At 45.0% G+C, this 24,172-nt stretch overlaps 1 protein-coding gene and 1 long non-coding RNA gene across 16 annotated transcripts in view; one reads left to right on the top strand and one right to left on the bottom strand.

Moving 5' to 3' along the window:
* The window catches only part of ODF2 (outer dense fiber of sperm tails 2), a 67,992-nt gene extending 49,352 nt beyond the window's left edge, over positions 1-18,640 (bottom strand). The window contains exons 1-5 of one of the 14 annotated variants that reach the window (XM_060200269.1): positions 17,566-17,664; positions 16,686-16,918; positions 15,269-15,359; positions 14,323-14,439; positions 13,910-14,035 (exon numbers count right to left, since the gene is read on the bottom strand). In XM_060200269.1, coding sequence (XP_060056252.1) covers positions 13,910-14,035; positions 14,323-14,439; positions 15,269-15,359; positions 16,686-16,717 — 366 coding nt within the window. In that variant the 5' untranslated portion in view covers positions 16,718-16,918; positions 17,566-17,664. Of the gene's footprint in view, positions 1-13,909; positions 14,036-14,322; positions 14,477-15,268; positions 15,360-16,685; positions 16,919-17,565; positions 17,717-17,910; positions 18,158-18,593 lie in introns of those variants that run through there. The other 13 variants (XM_060200271.1, XM_060200278.1, XM_060200266.1 and 10 more) reach the window with 13 other exon arrangements.
* On the top strand, positions 16,961-19,148 carry LOC132540920 (uncharacterized). 2 transcript variants are annotated; one of them, XR_009552109.1, is made up of 2 exons: positions 16,961-17,095; positions 18,525-19,148. It is a non-coding gene; the product is annotated as an uncharacterized LOC132540920 (long non-coding RNA). The 2 variants fall into 2 exon arrangements; XR_009552108.1 differs by lacking the exon at positions 16,961-17,095 and adding an exon at positions 17,233-17,663.
* Positions 19,149-24,172: the final 5,024 nt, after the last annotated feature.

The following is a 24,172-nucleotide window of genomic DNA, read 5'->3' as shown; positions in this document are numbered from 1 at the left end:
ATTTAAAGAAATAAATGGGGGGTTGGGCGATAGCACAGCAGGTTAAGCGCATGTGGCGCAAAGCTCAAGGACTGGCATAAGGATCCCGGTTCGAGCCCCACCTGCAGGGGAGTCACTTCACAGGCAGTGAAGCAGGTCTGCAGGTGTCTGTCTTTCTCTCCCCCTCTCTGTCTTCCCCTTCTCTCTCCATTTCTCTGTGTCCTATCCAACAACGAACAACATGAACAACAATAATAACCACAACAACAAGGGCAACAAAAAGGGGGGGGGATGTCCTCCAGGAGCAGTGGATTCATGATGCAGGCACTGAGCCACAGCAATAACCCTAGAGGCAAAAAAGAAAGAAAGAAAGAAATGCTGATGTAGCCCGGGAGATAGCACAGCAGATAAAAACAATGGATATTCAAACGTGAGGTCCTGGGTTTAATTTTGCAACCAAGCATCACATGTGCCAGAGTAAAACTCTGGTTCTCTTTTTTTCCCCCTTATTAATAAGATAAAATTATTTGAGGGGAAAAAAGCTGATTTTTTAATGATGAACACCTGGAACATGTATTGCAATAAAGCAATATTACTTCAATTACAAAGAAACAAAGGTGGCTTAGGAGGAGGCACAGTGGTCAGAGCAATAAACCTGCAGGCATGAGGTCATGGCATATTCTATGTGCCAGGTGGTGCTCTGGTCCCTTCTCTGATTCTCACATGTACTCTCTATAACTCAAAAAATAAATGAAGTTTTGATGAAAAACAAACAAAAAGAATGTTATGGGAGTCAGGTGGTAGTGCAGCAGGCTAAGCGCAGGTGGCGCAAAGTGCAAGGATCCCAGTTCGAACCCCTGGCTCCCCACCTGCAAAGGAATTGCAGGTCTGCAGGTGTCTTTCTCTCCCTCTCTCTGTCTTCCCCTCCTCTCTCCATTTCTCTCTGTCCTATCCAACTATGATGACAACAATAAAACCAGATGGGCAACAAAAGGGAATAAATAAATAAATATTTTTAAAAAACAATGTTATTCTAGTTAACTAGAAAACTACTGTGGGCTAGAGAGACAACGTAATGGTTATGTAAACGCCTTTAATGCCAGAAGCTCTGAGCTACCAGGTTCAATCCCCAGTACCACCATAAGCCACAGTTTAGCAGTGCTCTGGTATAAAATAAAATAAAAAAGATATTAAGAGCAGCATGGGAGGTGCCACAGTGACTGGAGCACTGGACTTTTAAGCATTAGGTCCCAAATTCAAACACCAGCATGGCATGTGCCAGGGTGATGCTTTTTTAAAAAAAAAATTTTATTTATTTATTAACGAAAAAGATAGGAGGAAAGAGTCAGACATCACTCTGGCACATGTGCTGCCGGGGACTGAACTCAGGACCTCATGCTTGAGAGTCTAGTTCCTTAGCCACTGCGCCACCTCCTGGACCACAAGGTGATGCTCTTGTTCTCTCATGTCAATAAAAAAATATTGTTAGAAATATATGGGGCAGGGGTAAATAGCATGCAAAGGACTTAATAGTATGCAAAGGACTCTCATGCCTAAGGCTCTACAAAGTTCCAGGTTCAATCCCCTGTACCACCATAAACCATATTTAGCAGTGCTATGGCTAAATGTGTGTGTGTATGTGTTCAGAAAATATTTAACACATCAGCAAAGTAAGTATTTTTAAAATGCATATGCTGTAGTCTGGTTTTATCTGGTTTTCTCTCACAGCTTCCTTCCATTCTCTCATCTTCTTTCCTCTCGCTAATCCTCTCATAAATAATAAAATCTTGTTGAAAAAACATATGGGAGGCTGGGCAGTGGCACATCAGGTTAAGCACACATAGTATGAAGCACAAGGATCCCCAGTTTGAGCCCCCAGTCCCCCACTTCACAAGTGGTGAAGCAGGTCTGCAGGTGTTTAATTCCCCCCCCCCTCTATTTCTCTCTGTCCTATCCAATATCTCCAGTCCTGGCCTCCAGGAGCACTGAATTTGCAGTGCTGGCACCGAGCCCCAGCACTAACCCTAGAGGCAAAAAAAAAAAAAGTGACCTGGGCCAAAGAGCTCACTAAGTAGGACATGTACGCAATGCAGATTTGAGCCCTGGTACCACAAGAAAAGTGCTATGGCACCAGATGAAGCTCTGGTGCTATGGAGTTTCTCCTTCTCTCTCCGTCTCTTAATGAAAGTGTCCAGAGTGGTGAAATCATGCATGCACAAAAGCAAGGCCCAAATTCAGAGGGAAAAAACTGATGTGACCTTCAGAAAAAGTTATATATAACTACGTAACACTTTGCTTTTAAAATTGCAGGAAAGGGTTGGTGAATAGCATAGCAGGATCACATAGATTTTTATACCTGAGAATCAGAGGTCCCAGGTTCAATTCCTGGCACCACAATAAGCTGAACTGAGCAGTAAACTAGTCTCTCATATTTAAACATGTATTTAGGGGACTGGGCGGTAGGTAGCACAGCAGGTTAAGTGCACAATATGTGAAGTACAAGGATGGCACAAGGATCCAGGTTGGACCCTTGGCTCTCCACTTGCAGGGGGGTGGCCTTAGAAGCACTGGAGCAGATCTGCAGGTAGGTGTCTCTTTCTCTCCTCCTCTGTCTTCCCTTCCTCCCTCGATTTCTCTGGTTTCTTCTCTGATTCTCACACACAGTCTAGATCACTTAAAAATAAATGAAGTTTTGATTAAAAACAAAAACAGGGAGTCAATTGGTAGCGCAGCGGGTTAAGCGCAAGTGGCGCAAAGGACAAGGAGTGGTTTAAGGATCCCGGTTCGAGGCCCCGGCACCCCACCTACAGGGGAGTTGCTTCACAGGCGATGAAGCAGGTCTGCAGGTGTCTATCTTTCTTTCCTCCTCTCTGTCTTCCCCTCCTCTCTCCATTTCTCTCTGTCCTATCTAACAACAACATCATCAATAACAACAACAATAAAAAACAAAGGCAGGGAATTCAGTGGTAGCGCAGTGAGTTAAGCGCAGGTGGCGTGAAGCGCAATGACCAGCTTAAGAATCCCGGTTCAATCCCCCTGCTCCCCACCTGCAGGGGAGTCACTTCACAGGCAGTGAAGCAGGTCTACAGGCGTCTCTCTCCCCCCCCCTTCTATCTTACCCTGCTCTCTCCATTTCTCTCTGTCATATCCAACAACGATGACATCAATAATAACAATAATAACTACAACAATAAAACAAGAGCAACAAAAGGAAATAAATATTTAAAAAAAATTTAGGGGCCTGGTGGTGGCGCACCTTGTTGAACGCACATGTTACAGTGCAAAAGGACCCAGGTTCGAGCCCCTGGTCCCCACCTGCAGGGGGAAAGCTTTGAGTGGTGAAGCAGGACTGCAGGTGTCTCTCTGTCTCTCTCCCTCTCTATCTTACCCTCCCCTCTCAATTTCTGGCTGTCTCTATCCAATAAATAAATAAAGTTAATATAAAAATTAAAAACTATTAAAAATTTTTTTAAAAACACAAGGGCATCAAAAGGGAAAAATAAATTTAAAAAAATTAAAATTATGTTATTCTAGTTAACTAGTTAACTACAGTGGGCTAGGGAGACAACATAATGGTTATGGAAACACCACCAACAGCAATGGCAACAACAAGGACAACAAAATGAAGAAAATGGCCTGAAGATATCTAACTTTCTCTCGTCTTCAGGTGTCTATTTTTCTCTTCTGTCTTCCCCTCCTCTCTTGATTTCTCTCTGTCCTACCCAACAACAGCAGCAGCAATAACAACAAGGGCAACAAAATGGGGGAAATGGCCTCCAGGAGCAGTGGATTTGTAGTATAGGGACAAAGCCCCATTGATAACCCTGTAGAAAAAAAAAATTTGTTTTGCCTTCCAAATTACTGTTGAATCTCAGTGCCTACATGGCAAACGCTAGAAGAAGAAGTGCCTACATGACTACCATTCCCAGTGGCTTACATGTAGGACTCCAGATGCATTTGGAAAATGTATGTGTTGGGGGCTGGGCAGTAGCGCAGAGGGTTAAGCGCACATGGTGCAAAGCGCAAGTACCGGCACAAGGATCGGATTCAAGCCCCCACCTGCAGGGGAGTCGCTTCACGGGCGGTGAAGCAGGTCTGCAGGTGTCTGTCTTTCTCTCCCCATCAGTCTTCCCCTCCTCTTTCCATTTCTCTCTGTCCTATTCAATAACAACAGCAATGACAACAATAATAATGGCAACAACAAGGGTAACAACAAGAGCAACAAAAATGGAAAAAATGGCCTCCAGGAACACTGGATTCATAGTGCAGGCACCGAGCCCCAGCAATAACACTGGAGGCACATACACACACACACACACACAAAATAATAAATAATAATAATAATATGCATGCAGCCCAGGAGGTGGAGTGCCCAACTTGCAAATATGAGGTCCTGAGTTTGAGGTCTGGCACATGTGCCAGAGCAATGCATTGATTCTCTTTGTATCTCTCTCGCTTTATCTCTCATTAATAAATCTCAGGCTGGGGAGATAACATACTGATAACAAAAAGGAGACTTTAATGCCTGAGGCAGCAAAGGTCTCAAGTTCAATTCCCAGCACACAGGCCCAATCATAACTCTGGTGGAAAAAAGAAAACAATGTGCAGTGAGTGTAAATATTCCAATGTTTAAGAAGAGTGTTATATGGAGAAAAGTAGCAATGAAACAAAAAAGATAATTGCATTGTTGGATAACTCAACAGGGTGAGTCTATTCATTAGAAAAGATCACAAAGGGTCTCTTTCTGCAGCACTACCATGTGAGCAATATGTAAGTCAGTTCTCAGTCCCTTCTTTTTCTCTCTCTCTCTCTCTCATGTTTTGTTTTCAATAAAAGTTTAAGTTACCTGAAAAAAAAAAAGATCACAAAGACTTATACCTAGAAGATATAGGGTCTTTTCAGGTTGCTGGAATCACAGACTTTTTTTACTCTCTTCTTTATGCTGATAGGGATTTTCTTATGTTTCAACAAAGACTATGCAATGTGCATATATATATACATATATATATATATATACATATAAAGAACATTAATTTTCGTCCTTAGAAGACAGTAGGGAGATGATAGAAATACTTTAAAAATTCTGTATAGGAAAAAGTGACTGTAAATGAACTCAAATATTAGTGATTTCAGGGGCAATTACCCCTATGGCAGTAGTGACAGGAATGAGATAAGAGGATTGGAGTCAGGTAGTGGTGCACCTGGTTTAACACATATGTTACAATGCACAAGGACCTGGGTTTAAGCCCCTGGTCCCCACCTGCATGGGGAAAGCTTTGTGAACAGTGAAGCAGTGCTGCAATTGTCTCTGTCTCTCTCCCTCGCTATCTCCCCTTTCCTCTCGATTTCTGCTGTCTTGTCTCTATCCAATAAATAAAGATGTAATTAGAAATTTAAAAAAAAAAGGATTGGGTAGGGGTATAGCATAATGGTTATGCAAAGAGAATTTCATGCCTGAGGCTCTCAAGTCCCAGGTTCAATCCCCCACACCACCATAAGCCAGAGCTGAGCAGTGCTCTGGTGAGAAAAAAAAAGAAGAAAAGGATTGAGGATTTTGGGGGAAGCTATGATGTTCCCTGGCTAAGTGAAGGTATACGGGTGTATTTAATTTGTAAAAACATATCAAGCAACACACTTCAGATGTGTGTATTTTTAAAAAATATTTATTCATTCTCTTCTGTTCCCCGTTGCTTTTTATTGTTGTGGTTATTTTCTTGTTGTTAATGATGCTGTCGTTGTTGGATAAGTCAGAGAGAAATCAAGAGAGGAGGGGAAGACAGAGGGGGAGAGAAAGATAGACACCTGCAGACCTGCTTCACCACCTGTAAAGCAACCCCTGCAGGTGGGAAGCCGGGGCTCAAACTGGGATCCTTAAGGTGGTCCTTGAGCTTTGCACCACGTGCGCTTAACCCGCTGCGCTACCGCCCGACTCCTGTATTTTCTTTTAAGATTTTATTTATTTATGAGAAAGAGAGGAGGAGAGAGAAAGAACCAGACATCACTCTGGCACATGTGCTGGCAGGGATCAAACTCGGGACCTCATGCTTGAGAGTCCAAAGCTTTATCACTGCGCCACCTCCCGGACCACATGTGTGTGTATTTTCTTGCACTTTTCAACAATAAGTCTTTAAAACTGACAATAGCCAGATTAAAATGGTAGAAATATAATTGTCTTATTTTTCTGTACTTCAAATTTCCTAGAATAAAAATACATCATTTTTAATAGGGTAATTAAAATACTCTGCCCCCATGGTCTGGGAGGTGGTGCAGTGGTAAAGCTTTGGACTCTCAAGCATGAGGTCCCATGTTCGATCCCCGCCAGCACATGTGCCAGAGTGATGTCTGGTTCTTTCTCCTCCTTTCTTTCTCATAAATAAAATATTAAAAAAAAAACAAACTCTGCCCTTCTTTTCCCAAAGACAATGTAATGTACCAGAAGAGTACTTCAAAAACCAGTTAAGAGGGAGTTGGGCTGTAGCGCAGTGGGTTAAGCGCACATGACACAAAGCGTTAAGGATCCCAGTTCCAGCCCCAGCTCCCCACCTGCAGGTGAGTTGCACAAGTGGTGAAGCAGGTCTGCAGGTGTCTACCTTTCTCTCCCCCTCTCTGTCTTCCCCATCTCTCTCCATTTCTCTCTGTCCTATCCAACAATAACAGCAATAACAACAATAATAACTACAACAATAAAACAACAAGGACAACAAGAGGGGATAAATAAATATTTAAAAATTAAAAAGTAGTGGTCCAGGAGGTGTTGCAGTGGATAAAGCATCAGACTCTCAAGCATGAGGTCCTGAGTTCAATCCCCGGCAGCACACGTACCAGAGTGATGTCTGGTTCTCTCTCCTCCTATCTTTCTAATAAATAAATAAAGTCTTTAAAAAAATAAAATAAAAATTAAAAAGTGAAAAGAAAAAAAACAGTTAAGAATCCTCACATGCAATCAATAGGTTCTGGGATCCATGTTCAACTTCATCAAAACTTTTTTTTTTTGTAATCTTTATTTACTTATTGGATAGAGACAGCCAGAAACCAAGAGGGAAGGGGGTGACAGAGAGGGAGAGAGACACCTGCAGCCCTGCTTCACCACTTGCAAAGCTTTCCCCCTGCAGGTGGGGACCAGGGGCTTGAACTCAGATCCTTGCCCACTGTAATGTGTGCACTTAACCAGGTGCGCCACCACCCAGCCCCATAAACACTTTTTTCTTTCAAGGGCCCTCTTTCTCTCTTGTCCACAATTAAAAGGGTCAGACTGGGGAAGGGGTAGATAGCATAATGGTTATATAGGGAGTTTCTCAAACCTGATGTTCCTAAATCCCAGGTTCAATCCCCTGCACCACCATAAGCCAGGGTTGAACAGTGCTCTGGTTAAAAAAAAAAAAAAAAAAAAGGGAAGTCGGGCAGTAGTGCAGTGGGTTAAGCGCAGGTGGCACAAAGCCCAAGGACCTGCATAAGGATCCTGGTAGAGCCCCCAGCTCCCCACCTGCAGGGGAGTCACTTCACAAGCAGTGAAGCAGGTCTGCAGGTGTCTTTTTCTTCCTCTGTCTTCCCCTCCTCTCTCAATTTCTCTCTGTTCTATCCAATGACAATGACATCAATAACAATAATAATAATACAACAGTAAAAAAAAAAGGGGGCAACAAAAGGGAATAAATAAAAACTACTTAAAAAAACAAGACTGGGGCTTCCAAGAACACAGAGTGCTATTGGGAAGTGAAAATGGGCTAGACAGGGTAGGGTGGTGACACGCACTTGGTTGAGTGCACGTTACAATGCACAAGGACCCACGTTCAAACCTCCAGTCCCCACCAGCAGAGGGAAAGTTTTTTAAGTGGTGAAGCAATGTCGCAGGTGTCTTTCTCCCTCTGTATCATCCCCTTCCCTCCTGATTTCTGGCTGTCTCTATCCAATTAAAAATAATAATAAAGAAAATAAATAAATAAAATGGGCTAGTCCAAGAGGACAGCAAGACAGATGTTAAGTCTACTAGGGAAAGATACAAACAGGCTGGGGGTATGGATTGACCTGCCAACATCAGTGTCCAGTAGACAAGCAATTACAGAATCCACCTTCTGCACCCCATAAAAATTTTTGGTCAAGGGCTGGGGAAACAGCAATCATGGTAATGTGAAAGACTTTCATACCTAAGACTCTGAGTCCCAGGTTGAATCCTCAGCCCCACCATAAACCAGAGCTGAGCAGTGCTCTGGTCTAAACAAACTAAACAAAGAAAAAAAAGAATTTTGGTCCATACTTCTAGAGGGGGTAAATGTTAGGGAAAGATGACCAGAGAGCTCTGAACTCTAATTCCATCAGGATCCAGAGAGAAGAGGGGAAAAAAAAAGAATCCACTTGTGGAAACTGATAAATTAGGTAACTTGACATAATAAAAGTAGATTTATCTACAAATTTTAAAACTTTAGGGAAGGCAAGATAAATCATTTATATAGTGTAATTACTTCATTACACTCATGACTCAGTTTATAACCAATACCACCCTGCACCCCTGCAGAAAGCTTCAGTGCTGTGGTACCTTGGTCCTTCAATCTGGAAAAGTAAGCAGAAGCAGTGAAGTCCAGTGACAGTGGTTGATGGTGAGATAACATTAAAAGAAAATAAATTCTACATATTCAGGGAAAGAGTTAAACAGGTGGGTGAGAGTATAGCATAATAAAAAAAAGTTAAACTGGTTGAATAATAAATGAAATTTGCATACCTGAGACACCTGATTTGATCACCAAGAATTACCTGTACTGCAAAGAGAAAAGCTGTCTTTTCTCTCTTTCCCACGCTCTCTCATGTGAAATAATTTAAAATAAATCTTAAAAATGCAAATTGAAAAAGGAAAAAAGGTGGTCCAGGAAGTGGCTCAGTGGATAAGGCATCGGACTCTCAAGAAGCATGAGGTTTTGAGTTCAATCCCCGGCAACATGTGTACCAGAGAGATGTCTGGTTCTTTCTCTCTCTTCCTATCTTTCTCATTAGTAAATAAATAAAATCTTAAAAAAAAAAAAAAAAAGAAAAGAAGTTACTTCTCTTGGTCTCCCCTACTAGGATATTGTGGTCCCAGAAGCATGACCATTGATCCTTCCAATTGGTCACAAAGCCTAGCAACTCCTATCAGAACAGGAAGTCAATTTCCATAGTGGTTTATCTTGAAAACTACATACCAAGTCTAATTTATTTATTTTTGTCATGAGGGTTATCGCTGAGGCTCAGTGCCTGCACTATGAATCCACCTCTCCTGGTGTCCATTTTTTCTTGTATTTTCCTTCTTTTTTATTTGATACGAAAGAGGGGAGAGGGAGATAAAAAGGGAGAAAGATGGACCTGCAGATCTGCTTCACTATTCCTGAAGCATCTCCCTGCAAGTGGGGAGCACAGACTTGAACCTGGGCCTTTGTCTGTCCTCCCCAAGTCTAATTTTTTAAAAAATATTTATTTATTTATTTATTTATTCCCTTTTTGTTGCCCTTGTTTTTTACTGTTGTAGCTGTTACTGATGTCATCATTGCTGGATAGGACAGAGAAAAATGGAGAGAGGAGGGGAAGACAGAGAGGGGGAGAGAAAGACAAACCTGCAGACCTGCTTCACCGTCTGTGAAGTGACGCCCCTACAGGTGGGGAGCCGGGGGCTCAAACTGGGATCCATATGCTGGTCCTTGCGCTTTGCATCATCTGCACTTAAGCCGCGCCCCCCCCCCCCCACCAGCCCCAAGAGCACTACTTAGCTCTGGTAGTGTGGGGAATTGAACCTGGGACCTAAGGGCCTCCGGCACGAGTCTCTCTGCATAACCATTATGTTATCTCCCCCAACCCTACCAATTTTTTTTTTTTTTAACCTCCAGGATTATCACTGGGGCTCAGTGCCTGCACTACAAATCCACTGCTCCTGGCAGCCATTTTTTCCCCTATGGTGGTTGCTGGATAGGACAGTGAGAAATTGATAGGAAAGGGTGATATAGAGAGGGAGAGAGAAAGATAAGACACCTGCAGACTTAATTCACTGCTTGTGAAGCGACCCCCCTCTGCAGGTGGGGAGCCGAGGGCTTGAACCAGGATCGTTACACTTGTCCTTGTTCCTTGCGCTTTGTGCGCTTAACCCAGTTAAGTAACCCGGCCGTCTCCCCCGAAAATTTTAAAGTAGAAAATAAGAGTATGTTGGAACCAGAGGATGTTTTTTTTTTTAACATTTTTATTTATTTATTTATAAAATGGAAATACCGACAAGACCATAGAGAGAGATGTAGCTTTGCATAACCATTATGCTATTTACCTCTGCCCAGGGAGATGCAGCTTAATGGTACATGCTTTGCATGTATGAGGCCTTGGGTTTACTCCCTTAAAAAATTATATGCGGCATTCAAATATGCTTGTTATAAAGAAATTCAAGCAGGTCATTAAAAAGTAACCTTAAAAGCCTTCCACACCCCTGAAGTAGTCAGTTCACATATATACACCTTCAACAAGGAAATAATACATTCTTTATTGCACAAATCAGGCCAAACTCTAAAAGCTGTGCAGCTGCATGCTTTATAACCATGGATAGGTAGCCTCTTCAATCTATGAAATGGTCAATGGTATTCCACAGTATGGCTGTATCATAATTTCACCTGCACCTCCCTTAGAGACTTGAAGGTCACTTCCAGTTTTTCTCTATTACAACCATCTTTGTGTCCAATTACTGAATTCTTCTGTTACTTTTTAAAGGGTAAATTCTTAAGTGTAAAACTAGAATCATTTCCTAAGTGTAAAATTATACATCACTCTTTCTATAGATATTGCCCAAACTGCATCCAGAACAGGCTTATCAGTCTCACAATCCTTTCAACTGTCTGAAAAGGTTTGTTGATACCTCAGATACTTGCCAACATGAGATGGAACTGTGTTCCATTCAGTAAAAATGATTTACTTGTGCTGTCTGTCAGTTTTCTGAAGTATAATCATTTTCATTTATTTACTGTTATTCTTTAACACAGTGCTGAGGACTGAACCCAGGGTCTCACACAGACAAGGAATGAGTATAACTGCTGGGTGACTCCCTAGTCCTAGGTGTTTTTAATTTACATTTCACTGATTATTAGTAAGGTACACAGTTAAAAATGTAAGAAAGTTCTTTAATTCCAATCTCTTCTGTAGATATAGAACACTTTCTACTTAAACCAGCGTATCAAATATAACTATAAATTTCAGAATAATTACTATTTTACTAATAATTTAAAAAATAAGCTACAGAAAAATACTTAAGTCCTCTGAGTAGGCCAGGCATTACCCTCTTAAAGTAATCTCAAATCCCGTTTGTCCCCACAATAAGACCTTTTGTCTAACACATGGCCAAAAGGGGGCCAGGGAGATATAATATTACAGGACCACACTTGGATGACTCTAGAGGCCCCAGGTTCAATCCCTAGAACCAGTATAAGCCAGAGTTTAGTGGTACCCTTGTCATTTCTCTCATAAGAAATAAATGAATAGGACTGGGGAAACAGCATAATGGTTATACAAAAGACTTTCATGCTTGAGGCTCCAAGGTCCCTGGCTCAATCCTTAGAATCACCATAAACCAGAGCTAAGCAATGGTCTGGTGTTTCTCTCTGTATCCAGTCCCTCTGTGTCTCTGTCATTAAAAAAAATAATAATAAATATTTAAAAAGGAAATAAATGAATAAACAAATGAATAAATAAATAAATGGCCCAGAAAGTTGTATAGTGGGTAGGGGACCAGACTTGCATGTGAGATCTGAATTTGATACTGAGCATCACATATGCCACAATGATACTCTAGCTTTCTCTCATAAGTATATAATAAACCTTAAAAATTAAAAAAAAAATGTGGTCTGGGAGGTGGCGCAGTGGATAAAGCACTGGATTCTCAACCACGAGGTCCTGAGTTCATTCCCCGGCAGCACATGTACCAGAGTGATGTCTGGTTCTTTCTCTCTCTGCCTATCTGTCTCATAAATAAATAATTAAAAAGAAATTAAAAATGGGAGTTGGGCAGTAGTGCAGAGGGTTAAACACAGGTGGCGCCAAGCTCAAGGACTGACTTAAGGATCCCGGTTCGAGCCCCCAGCTCCCCACCTGCAGGGGAGTAGCTTCACAGGTGGTGAAGCAGGTCTGCAGGTGTCTGTCTTTCTCTCCCCCTCTATCTTCACCTCCTCTCTCCATTTTTCTGTCCTATCCAATAACAATGACATCAATAACTGTAACAATAAAACAACAAGGGCAACAAAAGGGAATAAATACATAAATAAAAACTAAAAAAAAAAAAAAGATAAAAATTTAAATAAGGGTTGGGGAGATAGCATATGGTTATACAAAAGCCTTTCAAGCCTGAGGCTCTGAGGTCTCAGGTTCAATCCCCAGCACCCCTATAAGCCAGAACTGAGCAGTGTTCTGGTCTCTTTAAGAGAAAGTACCTTTCCCTCTGTATCTACTCTTTCCCATTAAAATAAAATAAAAACATTTTTAAAAAATCATAAAGTTACACTTTTCCTTTTAAAAAAAATTAAAAATAGGGGCTGGGTAGCAGCACACCCAGTAGAATACACACATTACTATTCACCCTCAAAGTAGAAGCTTCACTAATGGTAGAGCAGTCCATAGGTATCTCTCCTCTCTCTTCCTATCTGTCTCGCCCTCTATTGAAATGTTTTTCAGTGGTCCAGAAGATGGCACAGTGGGTAAGGCATTGGACTCTCAAGCATTAAGTCCTTAGTTTGATCCCCAATAGCACACATACCAGAGGCATGAAGTCCTTAGTTTGATCCCCAATAGCACACATACCAGAGTGATGTCTGATTCTTTTTCTCTATCTCTTCTCCCATCTTTCCCATTAATAAATATTTAAAAATTTTTAAGTCAAAAATAAGTAAAATCAAGTAAAGTGTTTAAATACACCTTATCACTGGGTTTTTTTCATCGTGCTGGGCTCAAATTAAAGTATATGTAGGACATGCTGCCACTGCTCTGCAGATGGAGTCCCAGTGCCCAGCAGAACCTGCCACCAGTCTCAATTCTGCCTGAATTATTACATGGATGGATAGATGGAACAATGGTTGGCCACACAAAACATGCTGTGTGGCTAAAAATAAAGCAACAGTCATCTTGGCACCTTAACAACTGATACTGAAGGCAATATAATTCCCAAAGGTATTTTTGATGACATCTATGGAATACAGAGCATGACTGCCTAAGAAAACAACCTTTAGAGAAGTAATGCTTTCTGGGCCGGGCGGTGACACACCCAGTTACTAAGCGCACCATGCACAAGGACCCAGGTTGGAGCCCATGCTCCACACCTGCAAGGAGGATGCTTCAGGAGCAGTGAAGCAGGTTTGCAGGTGTATCTGTCTTTCTCCCTCCCTCTAGGTTTCCTCCTCCTCTCTCAATTTCTCTCTGCCCTATCCAATAAAATAGAAAGAAAAAAAAAAAAGAGGAGGAGGAAGAAAGAAAAAGAAAAAAATAGCCTCTGGGAGCAGTGGATTCATAGTGCAGGCACCAAGTCCTAGGTCATGCTTTTCTTGGACACGTAAATTCTGACATATGTGTATATATTTAATTATGCTTCAGATTCTATTACAGTAACATGAGAAAAGATATACAGCTATTCACATATACAAATTAGAGAGGCTAAGAGTGTGGCCTCTAGAATGAGACACCCCTGAATCCTAACTGTAGTACTGCTCCTCTCTGAGAGCCTCCATACATATCACTCCACCTCCCTGAGCCACATTTCCTCATCTGGACACAGGGATAACAGGACCAACCATATCGCAGATTCCTGCATTTTCAAGGTTTAGCAAGGTGTTTGGTAACGGGACCTACAGGGATGTCTCTCCTAGCAATGGCCAACCCTGAAGCACTGAGTTAAGAGACTTCTAGACCCTTACCAGTGCAAACAGAAAAGCCTGAACAAGAAAGAGCCTACCTCCCACTTGCATCCCACATGCCGGGCGGATGATTTTCCAGGGGGCATCCAAGGTACCTTGGTTTTCACCCGGACACTCCGCCGCACATTCACTGTGTCCCCTTTCATTCCGCGCTTATGAGATTTCTGTGGAAAGGGACAAACTCAAGGTCACTTCCCTGCATAGCTGACACAGTGTCACTTTGGTAGCATCCTCTTCCAACTCTGTAGGGCAGTCAGTCTCTTTTGCCTAAGGCTACCGCTGCCATTTCTGGATGACAGTCCTGCCTACCTTCTCTCTCCCAGGCAACTGACCTCTGAAATTGAGTGGCTTTTGTCTTTCAAACCTTCGGAGCAAGAAGATCGAGTAGGTTGAGCTGGGAGGTGCTATCCAGCTCCATGGTTTTCACCTTGCCCCACTGACATGCTCCTACCTGGCTGCTGGCCGTTGATGGTTTCGGGAGTTTTTTTATGTGAACGTGGACAGGGGTGTTTTCATCCACGTGAACATGTAAGGGGGGAGTTGAGGAACGGTCCTTCATGGTTCTCTTCTGGCAGGCAAGGGAGGACAACACAAAAAAAGATGATCTGTGGATGAGTAAACTGGGCATAAAAAACAGGGTTCACAGCCTCTGGGATCATCGAAAACCTAGCCATCAAGCGAGCAGGACAACTACCAACTACTGGCATGCAGGCAGGAACTGAGGAGGCGGGAGGGCCATAAAGCAGGCTCTTGCAGAGATTCCCACTGAAGGACACTAGAGAGGTCTAGAGAGTGCTCTGAAGACCAAACCCTGGCCAGGGTCCTCAAGGCAGAATCTCTTCCGGTGCCTGCGGGGATGCAGAGCACCTCCTTAGATTCCAGGTAGCACAGCAGAAAGTAGGGCGATCTGTTCACACTGTAATCCAAACTGGGCATGCAGATTAGCACAGGAGACACACAGAATGACTGGGATGTAAAGTAAACTGGGAAGCAGGCAGGCTTGAAAAGATGATGCAAGTGGAAAGGTGGAAGAAATGCCAAGATGAGAAGGTTGCACCAATTTTACAGAAAATCTGAGCAAAGTAGAATCCCAGCTCCATGCCCCTCACCCACCACAGCTCCTATTCCTTTTCCTCCTTCATGTTCAATTTTCTTTTTCTTGCTAATTTTTTTAGGGGGGGAGACACCAAGAATCTATTTTAAGATTTGAAGAGCTTGTAAGGATTAGTATTAAATAGACAACCTCCTCACGCCTTGCACCCCCAATCAAGCAGCAGGTTATGTATGAAGACACCTAGGAGAGCAAGCCACAGAGTGCCAGGAGGGACAAGCAGCTCCTAGAAAAGGCGTGCAGAAGCGTTTAAGGTGAAAGGCTAGTCCTCATCCATGTCACCTACCGTCACAGTCACACTGGGTGCGCCACACGGTGTCCTCAAGACCTTTTTCTGTGTGAGACTCGTTACTCCGTTCTTCCCACAAGATGGAAACCTGCATTCAGGCACAAGAACCAGATTATCAGCAGAAAAGCGACGGTTCTTCTATTTCTTAAATCTTCCGAAAGACCTAGAAGCACTACATATGGTGGCAAACAAGTTCACGGCTTGAAGAGCCAGTCTGGAATTTTACTTGGCTCTCTTTACATGAGCACTGAATGTACATGATGTGTGCCCAGCAGTTGGATGGAAACAGGGTGATGGGCACTCACAGGGCTGGCCTTTTAACTGGTTATCGCATCACTCATATTGTGACCTTGTGCTGAAAAGCCCAGCAGTCATCCTGTCAGGCAGCTTATGAGCAACAGCCAAAGTGTTAGTTTGGCCAAGGGTGAGAGAGGAGCCCGGAGAAGTGCTCGGAATAACTGACATCGGAAGATAGAACAGGTTCAGGACAAAGTCAGAGTGACTCAAACTCACAAAATTAATGGTCAAATTTGAAAGATGAATAGTTACTATTTCCCCCAGATGTGCTATTAGCTGTCCTTTAAGCTCCTGCGGAGGAGGGTTATTTTTTATTATTTTTAAAACCATTATCTAATCCATTCAGCTTATACATACATAGTTCCATCGCCAAACCTGTAAACAGGCAAAAATTCAATTGCCAAAGTTTGGCAGCAGTACATTAAAGAATTCCATGATAGGAAGAAATAATGGAAAGTTCATTTGGTTCATTCTACTGTCTCATGACATTCCCCCAAACATAACCTCACCATCCCTACAAATAGTTGGGGAAAATTAAGATAACATAAAAATGCAACACAAAAATTATTGATCACTTTAGCAAAGCATATTGTCGTATGCTTTGATCCCACACCTTGAAATAAAAAAACAAATGTATAAATTTAAATCTTACTAATCATTTGACCAAGGAACGCCAAATCTTAACAGACAGGAAACCCCTCCCCCCATTTATAATATTTATGTTCACTTAGTCAGTGGACCTGGGAAATCTCCATTCAAACCACATGGATTCCAGCAACACCTTGCATGCAACTCCTCTGATATCACTGCTACTTAAAATGGATCTCCTTTCAAAAAGGATTTGAGCCTAGGACGCCACGGAACTTGTTTGCTACCAGGAGCTGGGGCATTCAAGAGGGAGATGGAAGGGAGGTAGAACTGGAAATCTTTCCATGCATTTTTCCCTCCCTTAAAAAAAAAAAACAAAAAAAAAAAACCACGTTTTTAGTCTTTTAATCCAGACTCTCAGCACACCGAAGATGGAAGATAACAAGAGAAACTTCCAGTAAGCCTGGCAGAGGGCCCCTGACCACCTCTCCCTGCCCAAGAATGGAGGCAGCCCCACATTTGGCAGTACCTGGGGGAGCCTCCTGAGGATGAGGCAGACATGGCTAGGCATCAAAGCCGCAAAGGTGGGTAATTGGGTCAGCAGACTGCTCAGGGGGACCCAAAGGGAGTGATCAATGAGAATCTCAGGGGCCTGGCATCAAACGTCCTCTCTGAGGGGAAGAGGGTGGAAGCTTTGGGGGTGGCTGTTGGATGAAAACTTGGGAGGCGCTCCTCTATTGTCCAAGTCGCACAGCAACTGTCCTGCCGAAGTGGGGGTGGGAGGAGACAGGAGAGGCTGAGCCACCAGCTGGGAGGAGCGCGGGGGACAGTCCGCCAGGAGCTCCCTTCCCCACGGAGGGACACAGCGCGGAACGTCCAGGGACAGGACCAACTCGCCAGGCCCCACCCGGGACCAAAGGGCACCCGGGAAAACCTGAGGTGAGAGCTGGCGCGTGGAGGGTGGGGGAGAAGCGCTAGGCCCCAAGTGGGCCCCAGTGGGCTCGAACAAGCTCAGGGAGCTGGAGGGGATATTCCGGGCGGGGTCAGGGCAACTGTCTCCTAGGAGAAGGGGCGTTCCCGGCAGAATAGCTGCCCAAGAAGCCCTACAGCATCTGAACGCCGGAGGAGCAGAGGCGACTGGGGACAGGCGCTCAGGGTGCCCCCGAACCACCGAGGGCGAGTCCTCCCGGGCGCAGCAGGGGCCGCGGGAGTCCAGGGTCCGAGTCAGGGCGGATACAGGGGTCAGTCGTCCGGGAGCGGGAGGCCTCCTCGGAGGGCAGCCCTGCCGGCAAGTAACTGCCGCCCGAGACCCGCAGGGAAGGAGAGGCTGAGCGGAAAAAGGCCCCCGGCGGGGACAGGGGGCGCGGGCTCAGTCTCCGTCAGCGGAGAGGGAAGGGACGACCACCCACCAGTGGGCAAGAGGGGACCAGTTTCTGCCCATAGAGAGAAGGGCGAAGCCCTGCCGGAGGGCAGCAGAGGAGGGACAGACCCCGCCGCCGGTGGCCAGGTGAGGAGGGAGGCGGCCGGGCCGCCCGTTAGCTGGAAGAGGAGGGGCCCGCGCGGGTGCGCGGGGCGGAGGTCAGATTCGGACGGGGGCCGGGACGAGCCCGGACGAGCGCGCCGAGGGTGGGGGAGCAGGTGACTGGGGGCGGGGGGCTGCAAAGCGACCCGACGGGGCCATCCCGCCCGTGATGGGGCGGAGGCCGCGGAACCTCCCGGAGCGCCCAGGGTCCCGCTTGCCGGCGGCCTCTCACCAGGAGCGACACGGCTGAGCCCAGAAACGCCGCCTTATGAAGTCGTTGAAGTCGGAGGCCAAGGTCCTGCCATGGAGACGCCGCGGCGGATTCAGTCCGGCTCCGGCGGCGACTCCTCCCCGCTTCCGCCTCCTTTTCCGACACCCTGTCGGCAGCTCGCCCATTGGCCAGTTCAAACCCCCCCGGGAGCCTCTCGGGTTTCGCCATTTAGACCCAGCCCTAGGCGTCACAGAGATGCCCCGCCCCACGGGCAGCTCCGCCCACTTCCAGACCACGTGTCCGTCGCCACGGAGACGCGCGACGCCGCCGGCGGCCTTGCTAGGACTTGTCCTGTTGTTCTAGGGCTGGCGTCCCCTTCCGCCATTTTCCCCTTCAGTCTTCCTCTCTCCGCCTCATTCGAGGGGCGCTGTGACTCTCACTCGCTTCCCTGGATACGCATTAGGTCACTGGGCTCAGAGAAGGGTTAAGAACAGTTAGTGACAGGAGCTGGTGCTCTGCTTTTCTGGCAGTCCGGCCCTGTCCCGAGTCCTCTGCTAGAGCAGGTGGAGCTGGCTTCTGCACAGCACCCAGATTCTCTTCCCTATCCCACATGGCCTTTGTCTTTGCACCACCAGGAGGAAGTATCCGCATTCTCCTTGTTCCCCACCGCCCTCTTGCACCTGAATGCCGCTGTGTGTACACACCTACTCCGAAGAGGTTCTCGTTGGGCCGCCATCTTCTCAACTATGCTTCTTCTCAGCCAATCAGGAGACAGTATCACGTAGCTCGCGGTGCCGCCTTGGATTCTGGGAGTTCTTGGTATCCTCTGGGCAGGTCAACATGGCCCCAGTTCCTTGGCATTCTCTTTACCCATGTCCTAACCCTAACCTCAGTCATGCACACCCCTGAGGTCACACAGAGATCTCAAATTCCAGCTCTCTCCAATTTTCTTTTTCTATTTTTTAAAAATTATTTTTGTTTGTTTATTGGATAGAGACAGCCAGAAATTGAGAGGAAGGGGGAGAGGGACAGACACTTGCATCCCTGCTTCTCCACTCTTGAAGCTTTCCCCCTGCAGGTGGGGACTGGGGGCTTGAACCCAGGTCCTTGAGCACTGTAATGTGTGCACTCGACCAGGTGCGCCACCACCCGGCCCCATCTCTCCAATTTTCTGCTTCATTTTCGACCATCTTAGTCAATGTTCATTCTTCTCGACCATTTCTTTCTTCCCATTGAATAAACAAATAGTCGGTTACCAACTCCTGTAACCAAGCCACGTTAAGCACCAAATCCACAAATCCTCCCTTGGTTCTCAGCCTCTTTTTGTTCTCTATGTTTTTTGTTTTCAATTCTTATATATTATTGGATAGAGACAGAAATTGAGAAGGGAGGGTGGTAGAGCAGCGGGTTAAGTGCAGGTGGTGCAAAGAGAAGGGAGGGGAAGATAGAGAGGAAAAGAGACAGAAACACCTGCTGCCCTACTTGACCACTCATGAAGCTTTCCCCCTGCAGGTAGGGACTAGGGATTAGAACTCAGGTCCTTGTTCACTGTAATGTGTGTGCTTAACCAGGTATGTCACTGCCTGGCACCCCAGTAGTTGTTTTGATTATCCTTACATCTGTACAGCAGTTATTTTGACTGTCCCTAGATATCTCTCCTCACTTTGACTTTACCAAATCGTTTTCTTCTATTTTACGAATTCTTTCTCATAGAGAATAATAAAGCCGTCAAGTGGAATTCCCTCCACCTTCTCCCTCACTTCCCTTTTCTTTGTTCTCTTTCTTAGGATCTACTTTCATAGGATCTTACTGCCCAAGATCAACTTCTTGCTTCCAGGCCTCCATCAGACATCTGTTAACCATCTCTAAATGAGTTAGTTGTTGATCATTTGTCCTCCATTACTTGATACTCCCAAGTTAATTGAACCAGTTAAGTTCCTACTTTGTGTTAAGATTACTACAATGGACTCTAGACCAAAACATCCCACCAATGGGGAATCAGATGAAATCATTACTTTCCCCTCCCTACTTAGACAGGGGACACTGTCCCTTCATTCTGAGCAGGGATACAGGGGGTGGGGGGGTGGGAGCCGGAAAGAGACACAGAGGCATGACAAATGCATATCTTTATCTGGCAGGAAGCCAGCTCAGCTTAGCTCCCTATTGCTGAGTTCCCTTCCCAGCAGCAGCTTGGCTCTTCTCTGCTGGCTCTACTTGTCTCCCTTTCTCCAGTCAGCTCCCCTTTATGCCTGCAGCTCTCCCAGGTGCTCCCTCAGACCTGCAGCTGTGAGCTTCTCAACAGCTTTACATCTCAGTAGCTGCTCTCCAGATTAGCCACCTTGATGATCTCCCTAGGTCTCTGTATTTCAACTACAGCAAATTCCCACCTGAAGTTCTCTAGAGTTCTCCAGTGCCCCAGAGGACTCACCCTAGGGCATATAGAAGTGACCTCTTGGCAGGAGACATCTGCAGCATCAGGCATGGCCCCAAGGCCACAACACATTTACTGCCTGCTCATCTACTTTCTGCTTTCCCAGGCAGGAAGGTCTTGAGTCCATTTTCCCTACACCACCCACTGAAATGTTTTACCTGTGTGATTTTGATGGTAACCACCCTATGTGGAACCTTCCCTGCTATTGTAGATGTTGGGAGAGGGATGCTGAAGACCAGCACAGGGATGTCTGGTGTGGAAAGGATGTAGGGTAGAGGGAAAAAAAGGATTGTAAAAGTATACCATGGTCTGGCTATCTGTCCCATTTGTGTTATTTCAGAATTATTAGTAGGGTCAGCGGGATGCATTGGATCGACCTTCTCGTGGTGCATCCCGTGAGTACCCGTTCATTGTGGAAACTGACGATCCTTCCTAGCCGACTGAATCCACATGGATCCCAGTCACTTTCAAAGCCAGCAACAAGCAGCTCCTGACAGCTTTCAACCTGACGCTGTTGACTGGCTACGGAAGAAGGGCAAACGCTAGAAGAAGAAGAAGTAGGGTCAGGAAAATAGCTCAACATGTTAAAGCATAGGATTTGTATATCTGAGCCCCCAAGGACTTAGGTTCAATATATATCCAGGGAAATAGCTCAACATGTTAAAGCATAGGATTTGGGGTGATGTTTGTTTGTTTGTTTGTTTTTTATGAGAAAGATAGGAGAATAAAGAGAAACAACCAGACATCACACTGGTACATGTGCTACAGAGGATTGAACTCAGGACCTCATGCTTGAGAATCCAATGCTTATCCACTGCACCACCTCCAGACCACACAAAGTACAGGACTGGTATATCTGAGCCCCAAAGGTCCTAGGTTCAATCCCCAGTGTGTGTGTGTATTTTTTTCTTTTTTCTTTACTTTTCTTTCTTTTTTTGCATAGATAAAGAGAAAGAGAAATTGAGGGGGGAAGATAGGGGAAAAGACAGAGAGACACCTGCAGCCCTGTGAAACTTTGTGAAGCTTTCCCCCTGCAGGTGGGGACCAGGGGCTTGAACTCCGGTCCTTGAGCTCTGTAATGTGTGGATTTAATCAGGTGCACCACCACCTGGACCCTATTTTTTTCTTTTCACCAGAACACTGCTCAGAAGTGACTTACGATGGTGTGTGGGATTGAACCTGAGAACTCAGAGGCTCAAGCAAGAGAGTCTGTTTGCATAGCAATTATACTGTCTTCCCCACTCCTTAAAAATATTAAAAACAGGGAGTCGGGCTATAGCACAGCGGGTTAAGCGCACATGGTGCAAAGCGCAATACCGGAGTAAGGATCCCTGTTCGAGTCCCCAGCTCCCCACCTGCAGGGGAGTCCCTTCACAGGTAGTGAAGCAGGTCTGCAGGTGTCTAACTTTCTCTCCCCCTCTCTGTCTTCCTCTCCTCTCTCCATTTCTCTCTGTCCTAATGTAGTGAACATGTAACCATAGTAACCATAGCAACCATAGTGCGCCTGCATAGTGTGATAAGAAAAAGACATATGTATAGGTAGGATAAGACGTCAACCCGAACCTGATTGGCCAATGGAGATGTAACCTTAGAACCAGAGGCAAAGCGCAAGGACCAGCGTAAGGATCCCAGTTTGAGCCCCCGGCTCCCCACCTGCGAGGGAGTCACTTCACAGGCGGTGAAGCAGGTCTGCAGGTGCCTATCTTTCTCTCCGCCTCTCTGTCTTCCCCTCCTCTCCATTTATCTCTGTCCTATCCAACGACAGCAACAACAACAATAATAACCACAACAATGATAAAACAAGGGCAACAAAAGGGGAAAAAATGGTCTCCTGGAGCAGTGTATTTGTGGTGCAGGCACCGAGCCCCAGCAATAACCCTGGAGGCAAAACAACAACAAAAACCAAAACCAGAGGCAAATGAGTATAAATAGATGCTCAGAAACCAGCTGAATGAAGCATCTTCACTGTTACTGACCAGGGTGCTGCTGGTGCTGCACATGTGGCTAGACTAAGTAACTGCTTCCCCAGCTTCCAGAGACCCTTGTTCATCTGGTCGCACCAGCAGACGAAGGACCAACAGTTCGGTGACACAGCGACTGGTGACCACGTAGTGAGCCTTACCTGCGAGCGGCTACTAGTAAGGAGAGGTATCGGGCTGACTGTGTGCTGTGTGAATTGTGTAACTCTTCTCTGACATCTAAATAAGTAAGGAATTATTGCTTAGCCCTGACACGCTCTCCGAGTGAGTCCTTACTCTTACCTTGCTCATGAAATAAAAAAAAGTAAAAACAAAGGAGTCACCACCAAACTTAAGGAGTAAGAGATTTAAAAATACTTATTTAAGGGGGCAAGTGGTGGCATATCTGCTGAAGTCCACATTACAATACCCAAGGACCTGGGGTCAAGCCCCCAGTCCCCACTTATAGGAGGGAAGTTTCACAAGCAGTGAAGCAGGTCTGCAGGTGTTTGTCTTGCTCTCTCCCACTCTATCTACCCCTCCCCTCTCATTTTCTCTGTCTATATCCAAAAAGTGAATAAAACAAATAAAAATAAAGTTTAAAAAATACTTATTTAAAGCATTCCTGGAGGTGGCATAGTGAATAAAGGGTTAAGCCTACCCCCCAAATTTCTGTCTGTCTATTCAAAATAAATAAACATGGGGGGGTCAGGCAGTAGCGCAGCGGGTTAAGCGCACGTGGCACAAAGCTCAAGGACTGGTATAAGGATCTTGGTTTGAGCCCCCAGCTCCCCATCTGCAAGAGAGTCACTTTACAAGCAGTGAAACAGGTCTGCAGATGTCTGTCTTTCCCCCTCTCTGGCTTCCCTCCTCTCTTCATTTCTCTGTTATGCATGTACAAACTATTGTATTTACTGTTGAATGTAAAACATTAATTCCCCAATAAAGAAATAAATTATTTTAAAAAATTAAAAAAAAACAAAACATGGGACCACAGAGACTCAGGCATGAATTTTTTTTATCATTAAAAAATTTAAACCAAAAATATGCTAATCTCAGGGCTAGAAGGTGGAGCACCTGGTTGAGCACCTGTGCCAAGTGAGCAAGGACCCTGTCTCAAGCCCCGTTCTCCACCTGCAGGGGGAAAGCTTCACAGTTGGTGAAGCAGGGCTGCAGGTGTTTCTCTTTATCTCTCCCTCTCTATCCCCCCTTCCCTCTCTATTTTTCTCTGTCTCTATTCAATAATGATAATTAAAAAATGCTAATCCAGTATGTCTTTTTCTTTTTCCCTCTCTCTTTATATACTTCTCTCTTTTACCAGAGCACTGTTCAGCTCTGGCTTGTGGTAGTGTGGAGGACTGAATTTGGGACTTTGGAGCCTCAGGCACAAAAATCTTTTAGCATAACCATTATGCTATTCCCCCACATTAATCTCCATATGTTAACACAGGTGATTTTATTCTACTCATTCTGCTCTTCTAAATCTCAAAAACCTGAATGTGAATTTCTATTAATCCACCTGAACCCAGTTAATGTCAGCTCCTGTATTTGCAACAAGGAATGTTCCTAAATTCTCCTCTAAAGTTCTGTCCCTTAGTTTGCCCAAGGGAGTGATTATAAGATTTTCCCATCCTGAAGTACCACATCCAGAGCCTGATGCAATTGTCATGACATATCCCTGGGGAGCAGGAATCTGTGCTCTCAAAATACGGTCCTTGCCTAGAGAAAGATGTAGCTCAAGCACATGATTTCTGCCTGTATGAGCCTCCAGGTTCTAGCCCTGACATTACACACAAAAATGTGTGGTCCCTGCACCAACAGCATCAGTACCACTTGGAAAGAAGGAGACAGATATATCATAGCACCATCCCATTATTTATAATGTTCTGTTTAG

Source organism: Erinaceus europaeus, chromosome 10 (genome assembly GCF_950295315.1).
Source record: "Erinaceus europaeus chromosome 10, mEriEur2.1, whole genome shotgun sequence".
Classification (NCBI taxonomy): Eukaryota; Metazoa; Chordata; class Mammalia; order Eulipotyphla; family Erinaceidae; genus Erinaceus; species Erinaceus europaeus.
Note: the sequence above shows the minus strand (reverse complement) of the source record. Positions and strands in the feature narration are given on the sequence as shown.